The sequence below is a fragment of the Lutjanus erythropterus genome, chromosome 14, assembly GCF_056507025.1.
Source record: "Lutjanus erythropterus isolate fLutEry1 chromosome 14, fLutEry1.hap2, whole genome shotgun sequence".
NCBI lineage: Eukaryota > Metazoa > Chordata > Actinopteri > Lutjaniformes > Lutjanidae > Lutjanus > Lutjanus erythropterus.
In genome coordinates this window covers 13,258,549-13,272,262 of record NC_139330.1, presented here as the reverse complement: position 1 = coordinate 13,272,262, position 13,714 = coordinate 13,258,549, and the positions used below count along the sequence as shown (strand labels likewise).

At 37.6% G+C, this 13,714-nt stretch overlaps 2 protein-coding genes across 2 annotated transcripts; one reads left to right on the top strand and one right to left on the bottom strand.

The window, feature by feature from the left end:
• Positions 1–7,387, bottom strand: tmem254 (transmembrane protein 254). The gene is made up of 4 exons (XM_084736060.1): positions 7,228–7,387; positions 2,463–2,566; positions 1,143–1,202; positions 1–784 (listed from the first exon to the last, which is right to left on the bottom strand). The coding sequence occupies exons 1-4, from the start codon at positions 7,312–7,314 to the stop codon at positions 664–666; spliced, it is 372 nt and encodes a 123-aa protein (XP_084592186.1). The 5' UTR covers positions 7,315–7,387; the 3' UTR covers positions 1–663.
• A 3,541-nt stretch (positions 7,388–10,928) lies between these two features.
• On the top strand, positions 10,929–13,714 carry mxtx1 (mix-type homeobox gene 1). The gene is made up of 3 exons (XM_084735924.1): positions 10,929–11,067; positions 12,108–12,292; positions 12,676–13,714. The coding sequence occupies exons 1-3, from the start codon at positions 11,046–11,048 to the stop codon at positions 13,408–13,410; spliced, it is 942 nt and encodes a 313-aa protein (XP_084592050.1). The 5' UTR covers positions 10,929–11,045; the 3' UTR covers positions 13,411–13,714.

The window sequence follows — 13,714 nt, the reverse complement described above, 5'->3', positions numbered from 1 at the left end:
TTTCATGCAGTTTGTAATTCACCCTTTATTCTGTAGCTTTAACATTAACAACTTCCAGTCTGTAGTTTAAATAGTTGAACTCAAAGCACTTCAGTGTAAGAAAGGCAAATGCAAATTTAAAATGCACACAGTGGCTCTCTTTATTTTTATCTTGGAGAACTTTTGAGGCTGGTGAAAGCGTACCATCTGCAGCCAACCTGTCTGACGTTATGTTCATCACAGCAGCTCCTGCCATCACCCAGGCTGATTGTAAACATCATGAGAGCACAAAACAATCTCATAAAAGATTCGTCCTGTATTATACTAAATATTCAGCCCAGGACAGATTCATTAAGACATAAATTCTGTTAATATTATTATCCATAAAAACTTTATAATATAATTTATAAAAGATACAACTATGCTTACTGTGGTTTAGAAAATCTATGGAATGAAAAGGAGATACATGTGCTAAGTAAGAAAATCTGTAGTGTAGTGTTCACTTTAAGACTTTTATGTTAAAAGAAACGGTAAAAAAAGAAAAGGTTCAGGTGTTTTCCTCCACTCAGCAGGATTTCACATCAAAGAGAAAAACAATGGAAGAAGAAGTAGAGGCACAAGGAAGCGATTCATTTCCCAGATTCAGCTTTTGCAGTGTTGTTCGGTAGGCTCCTTCCTCTGCCGTCAGTGCTGTTTGGGACGCTCGGGGTCGTACTTGAGGAGCAGGCCGAGGGAGGCGAAGCCAAACAGAAAGGTCTGGATGAACCACAGGCCGCGAGTGGTCGTGTTGGTGATACCTTTTTCACTGCAGGGGCACAGAGAAGAAACCATGACAAACAATGACAAAAACAAACTTTGCAACACTGCCGTAAAATAAAAATCTGAATCACACTACACACACTATAAGCAACATATTCAGAAATCTTGTAAAATCACATCTACAAATTGGCAACACTCACTCACTTACACTGACCAAGTTACCAGAATAGCAGTAATAGACCAGGAGTCTGAGGATTTGGTTTTGTGTTTAGAGTTCTGAATAAAGGGTACAAGGTTTCAAGAAATGTGTCTTGGCAGTTGTGTAACAGAAGTTGGGGGAAGAGATTTGTAAAATCTAGATTACAGCACCATCTTGTGGACAACCAGGTTCTTGTCATCCTTACCTGCACACCTTCAATGCAAAACAGGCCTCAAAAACATGGACAGCCCAGGCAGCAACCCACCTGTAACAGAGAGGACAGACTTTCTATTGCACTGGTTCCTAACCTGTGGTCCCTGACCCCCACCAGGGGTCACCAAAGCTTCACGGGGGGCTTGCAAGAGAAAATATATACATATACATGGTTGCATGATTCCTGCTAAAATGTGCAACATGATTTTTCTCCTGCAAAACTGAGATCACAATTTTAAACTGATAACATAACATATATCAAAATACTGGACTTGTAACTACTACTACTGTAATGATAAACAATATCTCAATTCTCTTTTTCTGTCTTACTTACTCTCAGCCATAAAAACATAACATTTTAGTGGTCTGGAAGCTGGGATTTTGTAATGTGCAAGTGAATCATTTAGAATAATGGTAAAGACCTGAACGCAAGCTATATTTTACAGACCTTCACTCTCTGTTAAACAGCCTCATCCTGCATTAGAAATGTGAATTTGTCAAAAAAAAAGAAGCCCATTAAGTATCTATGATTGTTAAAATTAAATATTCACAGGAATCTGCTCAAAATTTTCTCGTTTAACAGAAACAAGAACTATTTTGCATTAACTGTACAGTTTATCAGTTGTTCTGTGGCGTTGTTGTTATGCATTAAATGTATAATATGAAATATCCATGCATAAATAAATCTGTCACTTATAACATTTCCCAGGGGTTGTCACTTTTACTCAATAACAGAAAAGGGAGCCCTTAAGAAAATAAGGTTTTATTCTACTGGATTCAACAATGACTAAATCCAGACAAATAAACTTCACACCATCTTTTGTTTGTCCTCATGCAGAGAAGAATAACACCCAGTCACTAATATATCACTGAGAGCTGAATTAACAGGAGTCACATGACAACAGCTTTCAGCTCAGCCCTCTCGTAGGAAAACATTTAACAGCCGTCTTGAATGTCATGTGACTTAAACAACAAGAAAACATTAATATCCTACTGGTGTCACAGCAGTCATGTGACTAAAACAACTAATTAGCAAAGTGCTCTACCAGTGGAGGTGTTTGTAACGATCTGTAAATGGGCTGTAGTTGATTAAACAGCGTATTCGAGCCTTGTGAGGTGCTTTGCACATCATTTGATTGATGCTGCTCTGCTGAAAAGAAAATCTGGTGATTGCCTTTCCTTCTAATTAGAGACAATCTTAATACTTTTATTAGAGCATGTGAGAACAAGAGAACATGCATGTGATATTTAGTCTTCTAAGGAAGTAATCAACAAGAATATAATGTGTTTCAAATCACGTATAAACACTTACATTTTGTACATAACGTTGGCATAGTTATCCACAAGGTATCTGCAGAAGGTGCCGAACAGACCGAGGTACTGTAATGGAAGTTTTTCTGGAGCAAACACGATGCACTGCAAAACACAGACCAGGTTGTTCAGCTTTAACACAGACAAACCACACACATGTGCTGTATATACTGAGAGAAACTTTGAAAAATGTGTCCAGGAAAAGTACCAATACAGCGATGTGAAAATACTCCATTACAAATAAAAGTCCTGCATGATAAATTAAGTAAAAGTACATATATATCTACAGCAAAAAAGTGAAAGTACCATTAGTGATACATAACATCATTCGATTATTAATACTGGAGCATGAATATATAAGCAGCATACTGTTAGCATACTGGAGCTAACTTGATCTACTTTATAAATAGTTTTATATAGAAGGACAGCTAATCTGAGAGGCTGTGAAATAATTAATGGTTGAGCAAAGAAGAAAAAAACTGATTAAACTGAAAATTCTGATTAGGGATGTTAATGTTTAATTTATTCATAACCATTAATAATTAAAAATGTATGAAATCAATAATGTACGTTTTGTTAACCATTTGAGCTCGCAGGTTCTCTCCCTGTTTGGTTTGGTCTCTGCTCTTAGATGAGAAATGGGAGTATTTGTGCTCAATTTCACATTATTTTGTTTGGAGGAGCATTTGTTGAACTGAAGGACAGAGTCTTGTTGATTGTTAGCAGGAAAATGACAAAATTTGCAACCTTAGCTCTGATACACAAATATTTCATTCACTTTTTCCTCTAATCTTTGCTTTTTGGTGAGATATTGGGTCATTTTAACATTTACTAAAATGAAACCATATGAGAAGTTAAGAGTGAAGAGTCATCAGAGCTGTGAACAACTCCAGAAGAAGAAGCTGTAGGGTTTGAACGTCCAACAAAAGAAAACAGGTGTCGGATCAAAAAAGGAAACTGAAGGGAAAAATCAGACAAAAGATCTGCAGACTGCACTGATAGCTGCCAGTACAGAGTGCCTGCTGGTAACAACTCAGACATCTGAAAGACGACACCATCTACATTCTGCTTTTTGGAAGATGCCAGAAGCCGAACAGGTTGGAAACCACCGGTTTAATCTCTGGAATATATTTGCTGTAACAAACCATAAAATGACCAAGACATGTCACCAGAGATTAAGAAAACACGCTTAATGAAAATACTCTGGCCTGACTTGTGTTACTGTTTGTTTGTTTCACATTAATCAGACTTCAAATTAATGCCGAATGAGTAAGAGGCGTATGAGGGGTAAGAAATCGTTATTAATCTTTTAGAAGGTTTAGATTTTAATAACAGTTAAATTTAGAAACATGTTAAATGAGGTCTTGCAGACAGTGAGACAGACAGTCGCTGAACTCAAACTCCAAAGTGCGTATTTTCAGAGCAGTGTGCCTTTATTTTTCAGGATAATGGGCTTTACATTAACAGATGAATGAGATATAAACACCTGATCAACTTACTGTGTAGGACTCGTCATTGCCTATAAGGGCCAGAGGGAAATAAGTCGCTTTGTTCTCTATAGATCATATATTCAAGAGGATTTCAACCTATTTAAAATACTATAACCTATTTACTACTCTGATGTAAGGTTGTTAAGAGTATTGATACTTCAATACTTTGAAAAAATGTCATGTCAATGTCATGTCCTGCCTGAAATTGGACCTGCAACAAAAGCATTCAGTTTTCGGTGGTTTTTTCTATACCAGATTGTGTGACTGTTGTTATTCAAAACGAAAAAAATATCATATTTTGTGCACTTAACTTTTTTTTATTCTATTTGCCGTGGTATCAAAAGACGTATCTAGTGTTGTTTTTTTTATACTAAAATCGCATGAAAGTGTAAACTTCTGGTATCATGACAACTCTCCTTTTCATAACGTCTTTGAGCCAAAACACTGAAAATTCCAGAGAATCTTAACAGCTGACATTTAAGTCAAAGAAGTGTTTGAGTTGACGACGGTCCAGTAATCTTCCACGCATTTCATGGCATACAGCTGATCAAATGGAGTGTGACCGGTTCCTTTAAGAGCTGACTGTGTCGTCCCCAATGTTCGGGTCCACTTAGATTTCACCAGTGGAAACTCCAGGGCTCACTGACATGAGATATCATCTGTTTGCTCTGAGGCAGTGAGCTACTGCTTCAATTACGAATACGCACAGACAATAACGAACTACATTATATTCAGTTTCCTGCTCTATGAATGCCTCTTTGCAGCGCTGTGGGTCACGACTGTAGCACCACAAACTGTGGTCACTGAAATTAAATTTGGCACAGTGATGGAAGCATCAGTTCTGCACCATGTCGAGTTTTTTTTTTTTTTTTGATGGGTTAGCATTTAAAATCTTGTCATGTGAAAACAAATGAGTATGTGTTTTTTAAGCTCTGTATTTGACTCCATATTTTCTATGTTACTGTCAGAATCAACTTACAAGCTTATAACCAGCTAACCTTAACATTTCTAGAGTTTAAAATCACAGCCACTCTCTGACAGTTCATTGAAACATGTTGCTCAGTTATTAAACAGGATACACCGATTGATCGGATGATATTCACCTTGTTGACTACAACTGGCCTACTGTAAAATAAGATGACATTCAGAAATGGCAGTGGTTGATGTAAATCTGTTGTCACTAAATACTGTGCTGGTTATTTGCGGTCAGACTCGGACAGCAGCGGCCAGCATACACAGCTGCTGTTTTGGAGAAGAAGCACCTGGATGGACCCAACTCTGGGATGATGTGAAGAGACAAGTGTAACACTAGAAACAATGGTGCCTCTGAAGTACGGCTGCAAATTTTGTGCATTATCTGACTTTTTCTTCTTCTTCTTCTCATTTTAAAGGTATGATATGCAGCATTTTCTTTAAAAACAATGTACAGACTACTGCTGTAGTTCCTTATTTTCTCATTACTTTCCTGTGTTCGGACAGCTTTGATAAATCCTTCTTCCTTTAAGTTTAAGTTTCCCTATTCAACAAATGGCTCTGCCAATCAAAACAATGCCAAATACTATCATTGCACTATCAATTAATCATCGATTAGTACGGTTTGAATCAGTTTACACAATATTATCATATGTGTATCATTAAAATATCAATATTTCACTTTTAAAATATCACATTTATCGTCAATACTGTTCTTTTGCACACAGCTTCTCTGAAAGAATTGTTTGTTGAATTCATTCGGGCATATTACAAAAGTTCCACAACAAAATACAATTTAACATTAATCAAACTGTTTTAGTCAAACATTTCGTCTGAATTTATTCTGTATATTGTACCAAAAGCAAAAGTGTGAAGTCCAGCCCCTGAATTTTCAAACTGCCTAATTACACATCTGTTCCCCTAAAAAAAACTGCAGCATTGTGCCGCACACTCTGCTATTGTCCTCTCCTGTCCACCTGTGACATGTCAGGTATGTGTCCATGTGGACTATGACTGGTGCAGGGAAAAGACAAAAGGACAGTGCTGGAAGGGCCCCCTCTGCCCAGAGGCTGCAGTCCATTTATGGTTTGGATTTCAGACACACCCTAAGGCTGAACCTTGTGGTGTATTGTCTTACTACACTAAGGTCCCTGACTCCCTGTCTACATTACTGTTTAAACAGCAAGCAGGGGTGTAGAAGATATTTGTTTGTTGTTGTCAAATAATAAGTAGTATTGTTTGATTATTATTCTAGATGTTTGTATTATTTAAATTGGATTTTAACAGTATTTTCTTTTTTTAGTTATTCTGTTTATTTATTATTAATTATTATTCTTTTAAAACATATTAAGTTTTGCATAATTAGTATTTTGTTACTTGTTTTGGCTATGATTTTGGCAAAGCGATGGCCACCTGAGGTTATATAAGTAAGAAGTCACGCATGGGACCAGCATGCACCTGGGTGTGCCTGTGATTTTTTTTTTTACCAGACCAAGGACCATGACTTTCATGTTATTTTGTTTGCTTGCCTGTTTTTATTAATCAACCAAAAGAAATTCAAAAACTTTGCACGGACCGTTGACTTATTTTGACTCCATATATTTAACATTACATGTTTGACTGTTGACCATTTCTATGGAGAATTACACCAAAATCCATTAAAAAAGTTCCACGTTGGCACGTTGCATATCTGTCCAACACAACAACACATTTCAACTCCGAAAACATCATTTTATTTAAATACTATTTATCTGTTGGTCAATTCGGCTTACATTTTATTGATTAAGAACGAGTTCATGAGCTACAACGAAACCCCAAAATCAATTGACAACCTGTAATCGACCGTCGACTTGAACATTTGCCCGAAGATCGAGAGGTATTAAATCAGATCAGATCAAGACAACAGAAGATATCTGGGTAAACATGGGTTAGAGTTACAGTGGACAGCTAACTGGACTTTGCACAAAAGTTTGTTTGACCTGTACTCTACAGAGGACTGAATGAATCCTGATAAGATTAGCGATCAACAAATAAGATAAAATAAAGTAATCCTTTACTGACTTGGCAATGAAAACGAAGGACACTTTAGCGACATAAGAACATTTTCACGAAATATAAAGTGTTAAATGTCAATATAGAGAAAATAATTCGACAGCAGCGTTACGAGTTTCAGAGCAAATACATCACCCGGAGGACATTTCATGCGACACACCACGGTGGCATTTACAGAAGAAGCTATAAACGATGTCAAACACTTGTCTTTATTATATCTTACTTAGATCAGAGCTAATTTGATAAACTTACAGTGAAATATCCCATCGCCAGTGTCACGCTGACGAGCCAGAACAGGCTGGTTCTTTTAAAGTAAGCGCATCCATCACTTTTAGCCATAGTTGCTGCTGCTGCTGCCGCTGCTGCTGTTCGGCGTTGGTCCTGCTGTCAAATGTGACCGTGTAACACCAGCAGCGGACTGACAGGAAAACTGACGGGACCGCGGGGCAGGATGGTCGTATTTTTTCATGGGGGGTTTATTACATAAATATAAAAGTATAGTGGAAACAATGCATAAGTAACCAGCCTTTGATATGAGTTTGTCAGGTGTTCTCACCGTGGAGTTTTGTTATTGCTCTATAGCCTTTACATTTAAAAAGTATAGTGAACGGTATCAAGCAGTACAACATTTCGTTGCAACGCTGCCCCCTTGTGGCTGCTGTGTTGAACTTCTGCCACGCAGCTGTTTGTGCAAGTGTTTTCTTTTCTTTCTTTCTTTTTTTTTTTTTAAAAAAAAGCTTCATTCAGAACAGTTTCAATAAAATAGAATTCTGATGGGAATTTTAATATTGGATTAAAAAAACAAACAAAATAAATAGCTTAAAAACAGCAAGGTCAAGAAGAAAATAAATGCACAATTAAATAAAAAAAATAAAATAAAAAAAAATAATAATGAGATAAGAGAACCAGGAATACTGTGGCGGATCAGTTTGCCTGTAGAATATTCAAATATTTTCAGTCCAATTGCTACTTATTTCAAAAAGTAAAAATAGAGCAGTGCTTTTGAGAGACCATTAATTCGTACTTTTTTTGTATTTGTAATGTACTTTTTGTTCGTATGCCCTGGTTCTCTTCTATATAATGTAGGTTAATACTACTACTATTTGTAATAACTATGTAATGCTATGTAATATTATAAAGTATATATTATCTGGTCTAGTCCTCATAGTACACTGTTTGTGCAGATAGTAAACCATATATAAATTCTTATTTTTGCATACTGTAGAAAATAACACAATTTTGCAGAAGGTGATTTTTAAGTTGTTTTATTATTATTATTTTGCTTTAATGACAAAAAAAGTCAAAAGTTGAAATGTCAAGAATTTAGTCAAAATACCATTTCAAATTTATTCCTGACATGGTATTTCAACTTTATTCTCAACCTTTTTTACTTTATTCTCAGCATTTTGCCTTCTCATATTTTACTTTTTCTTATGCCTGGCACTAATACTGAAAATTCTCAAAACAAAAAATTTAAGAAGTAATAATAATAAAAAAGTTAATGTGACTTAATGTGTCCCTAACCTCTATTGGATGAGGCCTTTATATGTATTTATGCACTTATTTTCTGATGTTTAATAATATTTAAATCATGTCTTTTGTTACACATAACAAAATCATTATTAATTATTAAAATCAGCAAAATGTCATTCATAATGGCAGAATAATTCTAATTTTAATAAAATTAGTTTCAAGAGGATATACATTCCTTTCGCCTCATGATTTTTCACAACTACTAAATTAAAAAGTGACAAATTATTATTTTAACATTTGTATTATGAAAGCATATTCAACTTATTCCCCAACAATGAAGTGAATTAAAACTACATCAAAGTTTATGTCAGTCAAACTAAAGGACTACTGTGAAGTTGACGTTGTGATTTGCAGTCGTGAAACTGGCAGCACTGCAGTTTTCCTGTTTGGAGGATTATGCTTTGCCGTTTAGAGATAAGCTGATCAGATGACTTGTGGTTTTTTCAAACATGCAGATCTAAATAGTGGCAGGATCAAACTAAACAAAGCTCTTTATAGTGATTTTGCATTAGCTGAACAGCATACAGTCTATGCTGAATCAGTGTTTAGTTATCTTTAATCACTTGATCATTGTATGTAAACTTAGTGAGTGTTTGCTGAAATGGCTTATTGACTCTTCTCCATTTTTATTATTTTATCAGCCTAATGCTAGATAATAAATACATGGCACAGTTTGTTTTTTTTTTACATGAATTCATCTAAATAATTTCACATTAGTGGGTTTGGCAGCTTCCACAGTTGGCAGACTGCTGTGTGTAACGTCTGATAGGATTTGGATAAAGCGTAGGGAGAGTTGGTGGGACTTTCAGGAGCCGTCTCATGGAGACATTGATTCTGCAAGTCAGTCAGATAAAGATGAAAAGAAATAGTTTTAGCTTGTTTTGTTGCATTAGATAACTCGAGTAGACTTCAAGCTGCATTGTTTTCTTATACACCAACACATAGTGTAAATCTCTCTCTGCACTTTGCCCTTTTGTACTTTTTAACCATAGATTAAGTATGTTAGTGTTTACATTTTCAATGTGTAGAAACCACTAAATGCAACCAAGAGGTCAAAGCCCAAGACTGTATGTGAATAAGCACCATACATATACAAAATCAGTTATTTTAAATGTATATAAAACATGATATTTCATTAAATGAATGTTTTCCAGCAGCATGTCAGAGCACAGAGGACATATTTGGCACATCAAGGTTAAAGGTCACAGCATCTGCATACAGCTCGGTCAAGGCCTGGACGTGTTAAACAATTTGACAAGCTTGCCACTCACCTTGATGCACCTATTCAGTGTAATGAGGCTGCGGTGTAACTGTCCAATTCATCACTGAATAATTAGCCAGCTTTGTTTTTCCTCTCGTGATAGCAGCAAGCTGCTCTGCATATGAAAGGACAACAGGAGCCGCTGATAGGCTTCAGCTCACAGGGCTGATTTGCATTTTGCCAGGTTCTGTGAGTTAAATATTTCTTTAAGACTATTGTTGGTTGATCAGTGTTCAACAGTTTGCAAAGGTGTTGATGTTTGTCTTTAACACTAATCAGATGACTCCCAGGAGCCAAAGTTGAATAAAAGGCCAGCCTTGAGGTATTAAGAAAGATATGGTTATTATATTATATTGTTTTGTTTGGTATCCTGTCATGTCACATTTTATACACCTGTGCCATGAAAATTCTAGCAATATATATATTTATATGTACTGTAATAAAATACAGTAATAAATAAAGCACTTGTTAACAAACACAAAATCTCAACAGAGATTTAATTGTATTTGAATTATGTATGTACAATGGCAAAACAAAAAGGACGCAGCAGGAAGTAGAAGCCCCTTAAAAAAATAAAAATAAATAAAATAAAATAAAGTAACACAAGCTGTCTTTTGCAATGAATGTTTGAATTGTGTGTGTACAATTGCAAAACAAAAACATTGCAGCAGGTCTTTTATAGAATAAAATAAAAAATAATAAAATAATTAACCACATAATATCATATATTCAGTATGTTCTTACATCCCTAATTAAAACAGTAGCAAAAAAAGACAGATAATGGATGAGAAAGACTGAAAAAAAATGTCTGCCTCTGTTTTGTATGCATATTACATTATATGTCAAATATTCAGCATCACAAAACACAAAAAAAACACAAACATCACATGTTTGTCGTTAAGTTAAGTGGTATCGATGAGCCTAACAATCACGGAGACACTTTCTTTTGTCTCATGCCCTGCAGTGTGTCATATTTGCCAATGACCTTGCCACCACTCTGATAGGGATGATGTGATAACGGGGGGTGGAGAGGGGGGGGGGGGCACTCCGGTCAGAGTACCCATCCTCAAAGGAAGATGACCCCTCCCTGAGCCCAGCACTCTGTCCTGACTTTACCATGGCCTTCTGGGGTCTCAGGTGATCAATATATAAGGTACGCTGACCAAAGCAGGAGACACAGTCAGAGAGTCTCAGTGAAGAAACAACACAGTGTCATTCTGAACTCTGTCACATCAAGTCAGTTTGTTTTCAGAGCATCATTCATTCAGCTGCTGCGATGTGGAAGGACTCAAGCAATGGTAAGAAATGTTTTATAATCTATGCAATTTAAGGACAACAAGTGTGTCTTGCACATTGAGAACGTCAACCACAGTTTTTGTGTTGCCTCTTTTGCTTCATTTATTCACAATCTGCAGCCATGAAACAGTTCCTTTATGTCAGATGTACTTCATGATCTGATTGCTTTTCAAATCAAAATTTTGCATTCAGGCAACTTAAATTTAAGTCAAGTCAGCTTACAAAAACTTAAATAAAACAATGCCAATTCAGGTGGACAACTTTGTTTCTGACATTACACATTATTTGATCACAAAATATTATTTTCTCTTGCATCACTTTCCATTTTTGTGAGTCAACAAGTGAAAATGGCGGCTCAACTACAGGAGGGAAATCTGGAAAAGATGTGACGTATTCACATCTGATGCTCAATACTATGAAAAACCTAACTGACACACTTTTATTGAAATAAGAATAGCAGGTTAAGGGACAGGGGCACAATTTCAAGTTGTTTTAATCTACAAAAGTAGACTACCATCACTGAAGCCGAGAGCTAAATGAAACTCATTCAAAACTACTACGGAAATACACTTTTTTTCATTGAACAACCTACCTCCTCTTTAGGCCAAACAAGTAAAGCTTCTCCAAGAGTTTGCAAATATTGGTATAACCAGTGAAGGACACACCATGGGAGTAGAAATAATAGATAACCTTAAATGAAATGTTTTGTGTAAGGTAGAAAACAGCAACACTGTAGCACCACGTTATTCTTACAGATACTTTCCTGGATCCTTGTTCTTTTCTGATTGACAGATTTTTCTGCATGTTAGTTTAGATGGTGCATCAGAACCTAAAAATAAAACAGCCGAGACAGTTAATTATACATATCACTGTCCATATTGACATTCTGCATCTGTGAATTTCAATGGTGACGCCTACAGTTTAATTACAGCTGTGGAAGGAGGCTTCTCACGTAAAATCTCTGCAGAACTTTTGCAGAAATAAGAAAAGAGGTATTATGGATCCTGTCTGATGTGGAACCTGCTCTTTCCTCTTCCCTCAGACGATGCCAGACCTGTGGCCTCCAGCGTCGGCTCCTCTCGCAGCGCCAGTCGCCGGAAGAGGACCAGCTTCTCCAAAGAGCACGTGGAGCTCCTGCGCGCCACCTTCGAAACCGACCCGTACCCTGGCATCAGCCTCAGAGAGAGCCTGTCCCAGACCACAGGCCTGCCCGAGTCACGCATCCAGGTACAGACATGATGATGACAATGAATTAAACTTGAGTTGTTAATTTATTTGGGGAATTAGATGCATGTGGCACATACAGTATATACAAGCACTGTGTTTCTTATCATACAAAGGCTTTGTTTTCAAATGCATCCTGCATAGAATTTTAGATACAGCTATCACTTCATTTCTTTACCTTCAAAGATGACACAAGCTGTTTTTATCAGGATCTTGTTTGAGGTGACAGATAGACCATGCAACAGGCTCTGACAGCTGACAGCTACTAGATCTGTCCTCCCACGCATGTTGCCTGTTTGCCCAGAAAATGATTAACAGAGCAGAATGTGTTGTTTATTTGTCCTGATGTGAGTCTAAGCTCCTTTTCTTCTCTCTTTCCCGTCCAGGTGTGGTTTCAGAACAGAAGAGCTCGCACCCTGAAGTGCAAAGGAGCCAAGAAGGCGCTGTGGCAGTCTGACAGTCCCGATGATGCTCTGGCTCCACCTCCAGCTGTAACCAGCAGTGGCTCGAAGGTTGGTTCAGTCAGTCTGCCGCTTCAGGGCCCTCCACCAGCCTACACACCCCATGTGAAGGAGGAGATGGAGGAAAGCTGCTACTATGGACAATGTCCCCCACCCTACTCCACCACCGAGGAGCATGGATACTATGGCACTATGTACGTGCTCCAGCAGGGCAGGCCGCTGGGAAGCAGCTCCAGTCCGCCCTTCTGGTCCCAACCAGGCTGCCAGACCTCCCCTGTCCCGCCTCTGTGGTGCCACTCTCCCCTGGAGACAGGAAGCTACGGTTCAAACTCCAGCCAGGCAGCCCTCATGTATCCAGGATCCGCAGAGCAGCAGATGTACATGCCCTGCACCACCTCCCACTCCTCAACTCCAGACACCCCCGACTCTGGATACTGGGATGGCAGCCTGCAGAACAGTCCCCAACTCGAGGGTCAGTACTCGCAGCTGGAGGATTCTTGGAGTGGAGCCGCTCTGGAGTCTGGACATCCAGCGCCAGTCCAGCACGCCCCACTGCCCGTCCTCTCCCTGCAGGAGATTCTGGGGGAGCTGGACGAGGACTGGCTGGAAGGAGAGGGACTGGACAACCAAGCTGCTGCAGATAAAATGGCTTTCTGCTAATGACTCAGTGACAAGGATTTACTTATTAGAAAAATCATATGTATTATTTTGATTTTAATCATTTGTGTATTGCCTCTGACATGTACATATGAAAAGTACAAAAACAAGGAACTGAACAAAATGAATGAAACAAAAACCTCAAGATGAACTATTGGACATGGGATCCGTATTTTCAGAATCCTACATGATTTTTATTTATTCCACATTGACTAGTTTCTTTTGGTTCATGTATTTATTCACTATTAATAACATGTATTTATGATTTTCTGCACTTTTATAGAAATAAATCAGTCATAATAAACCA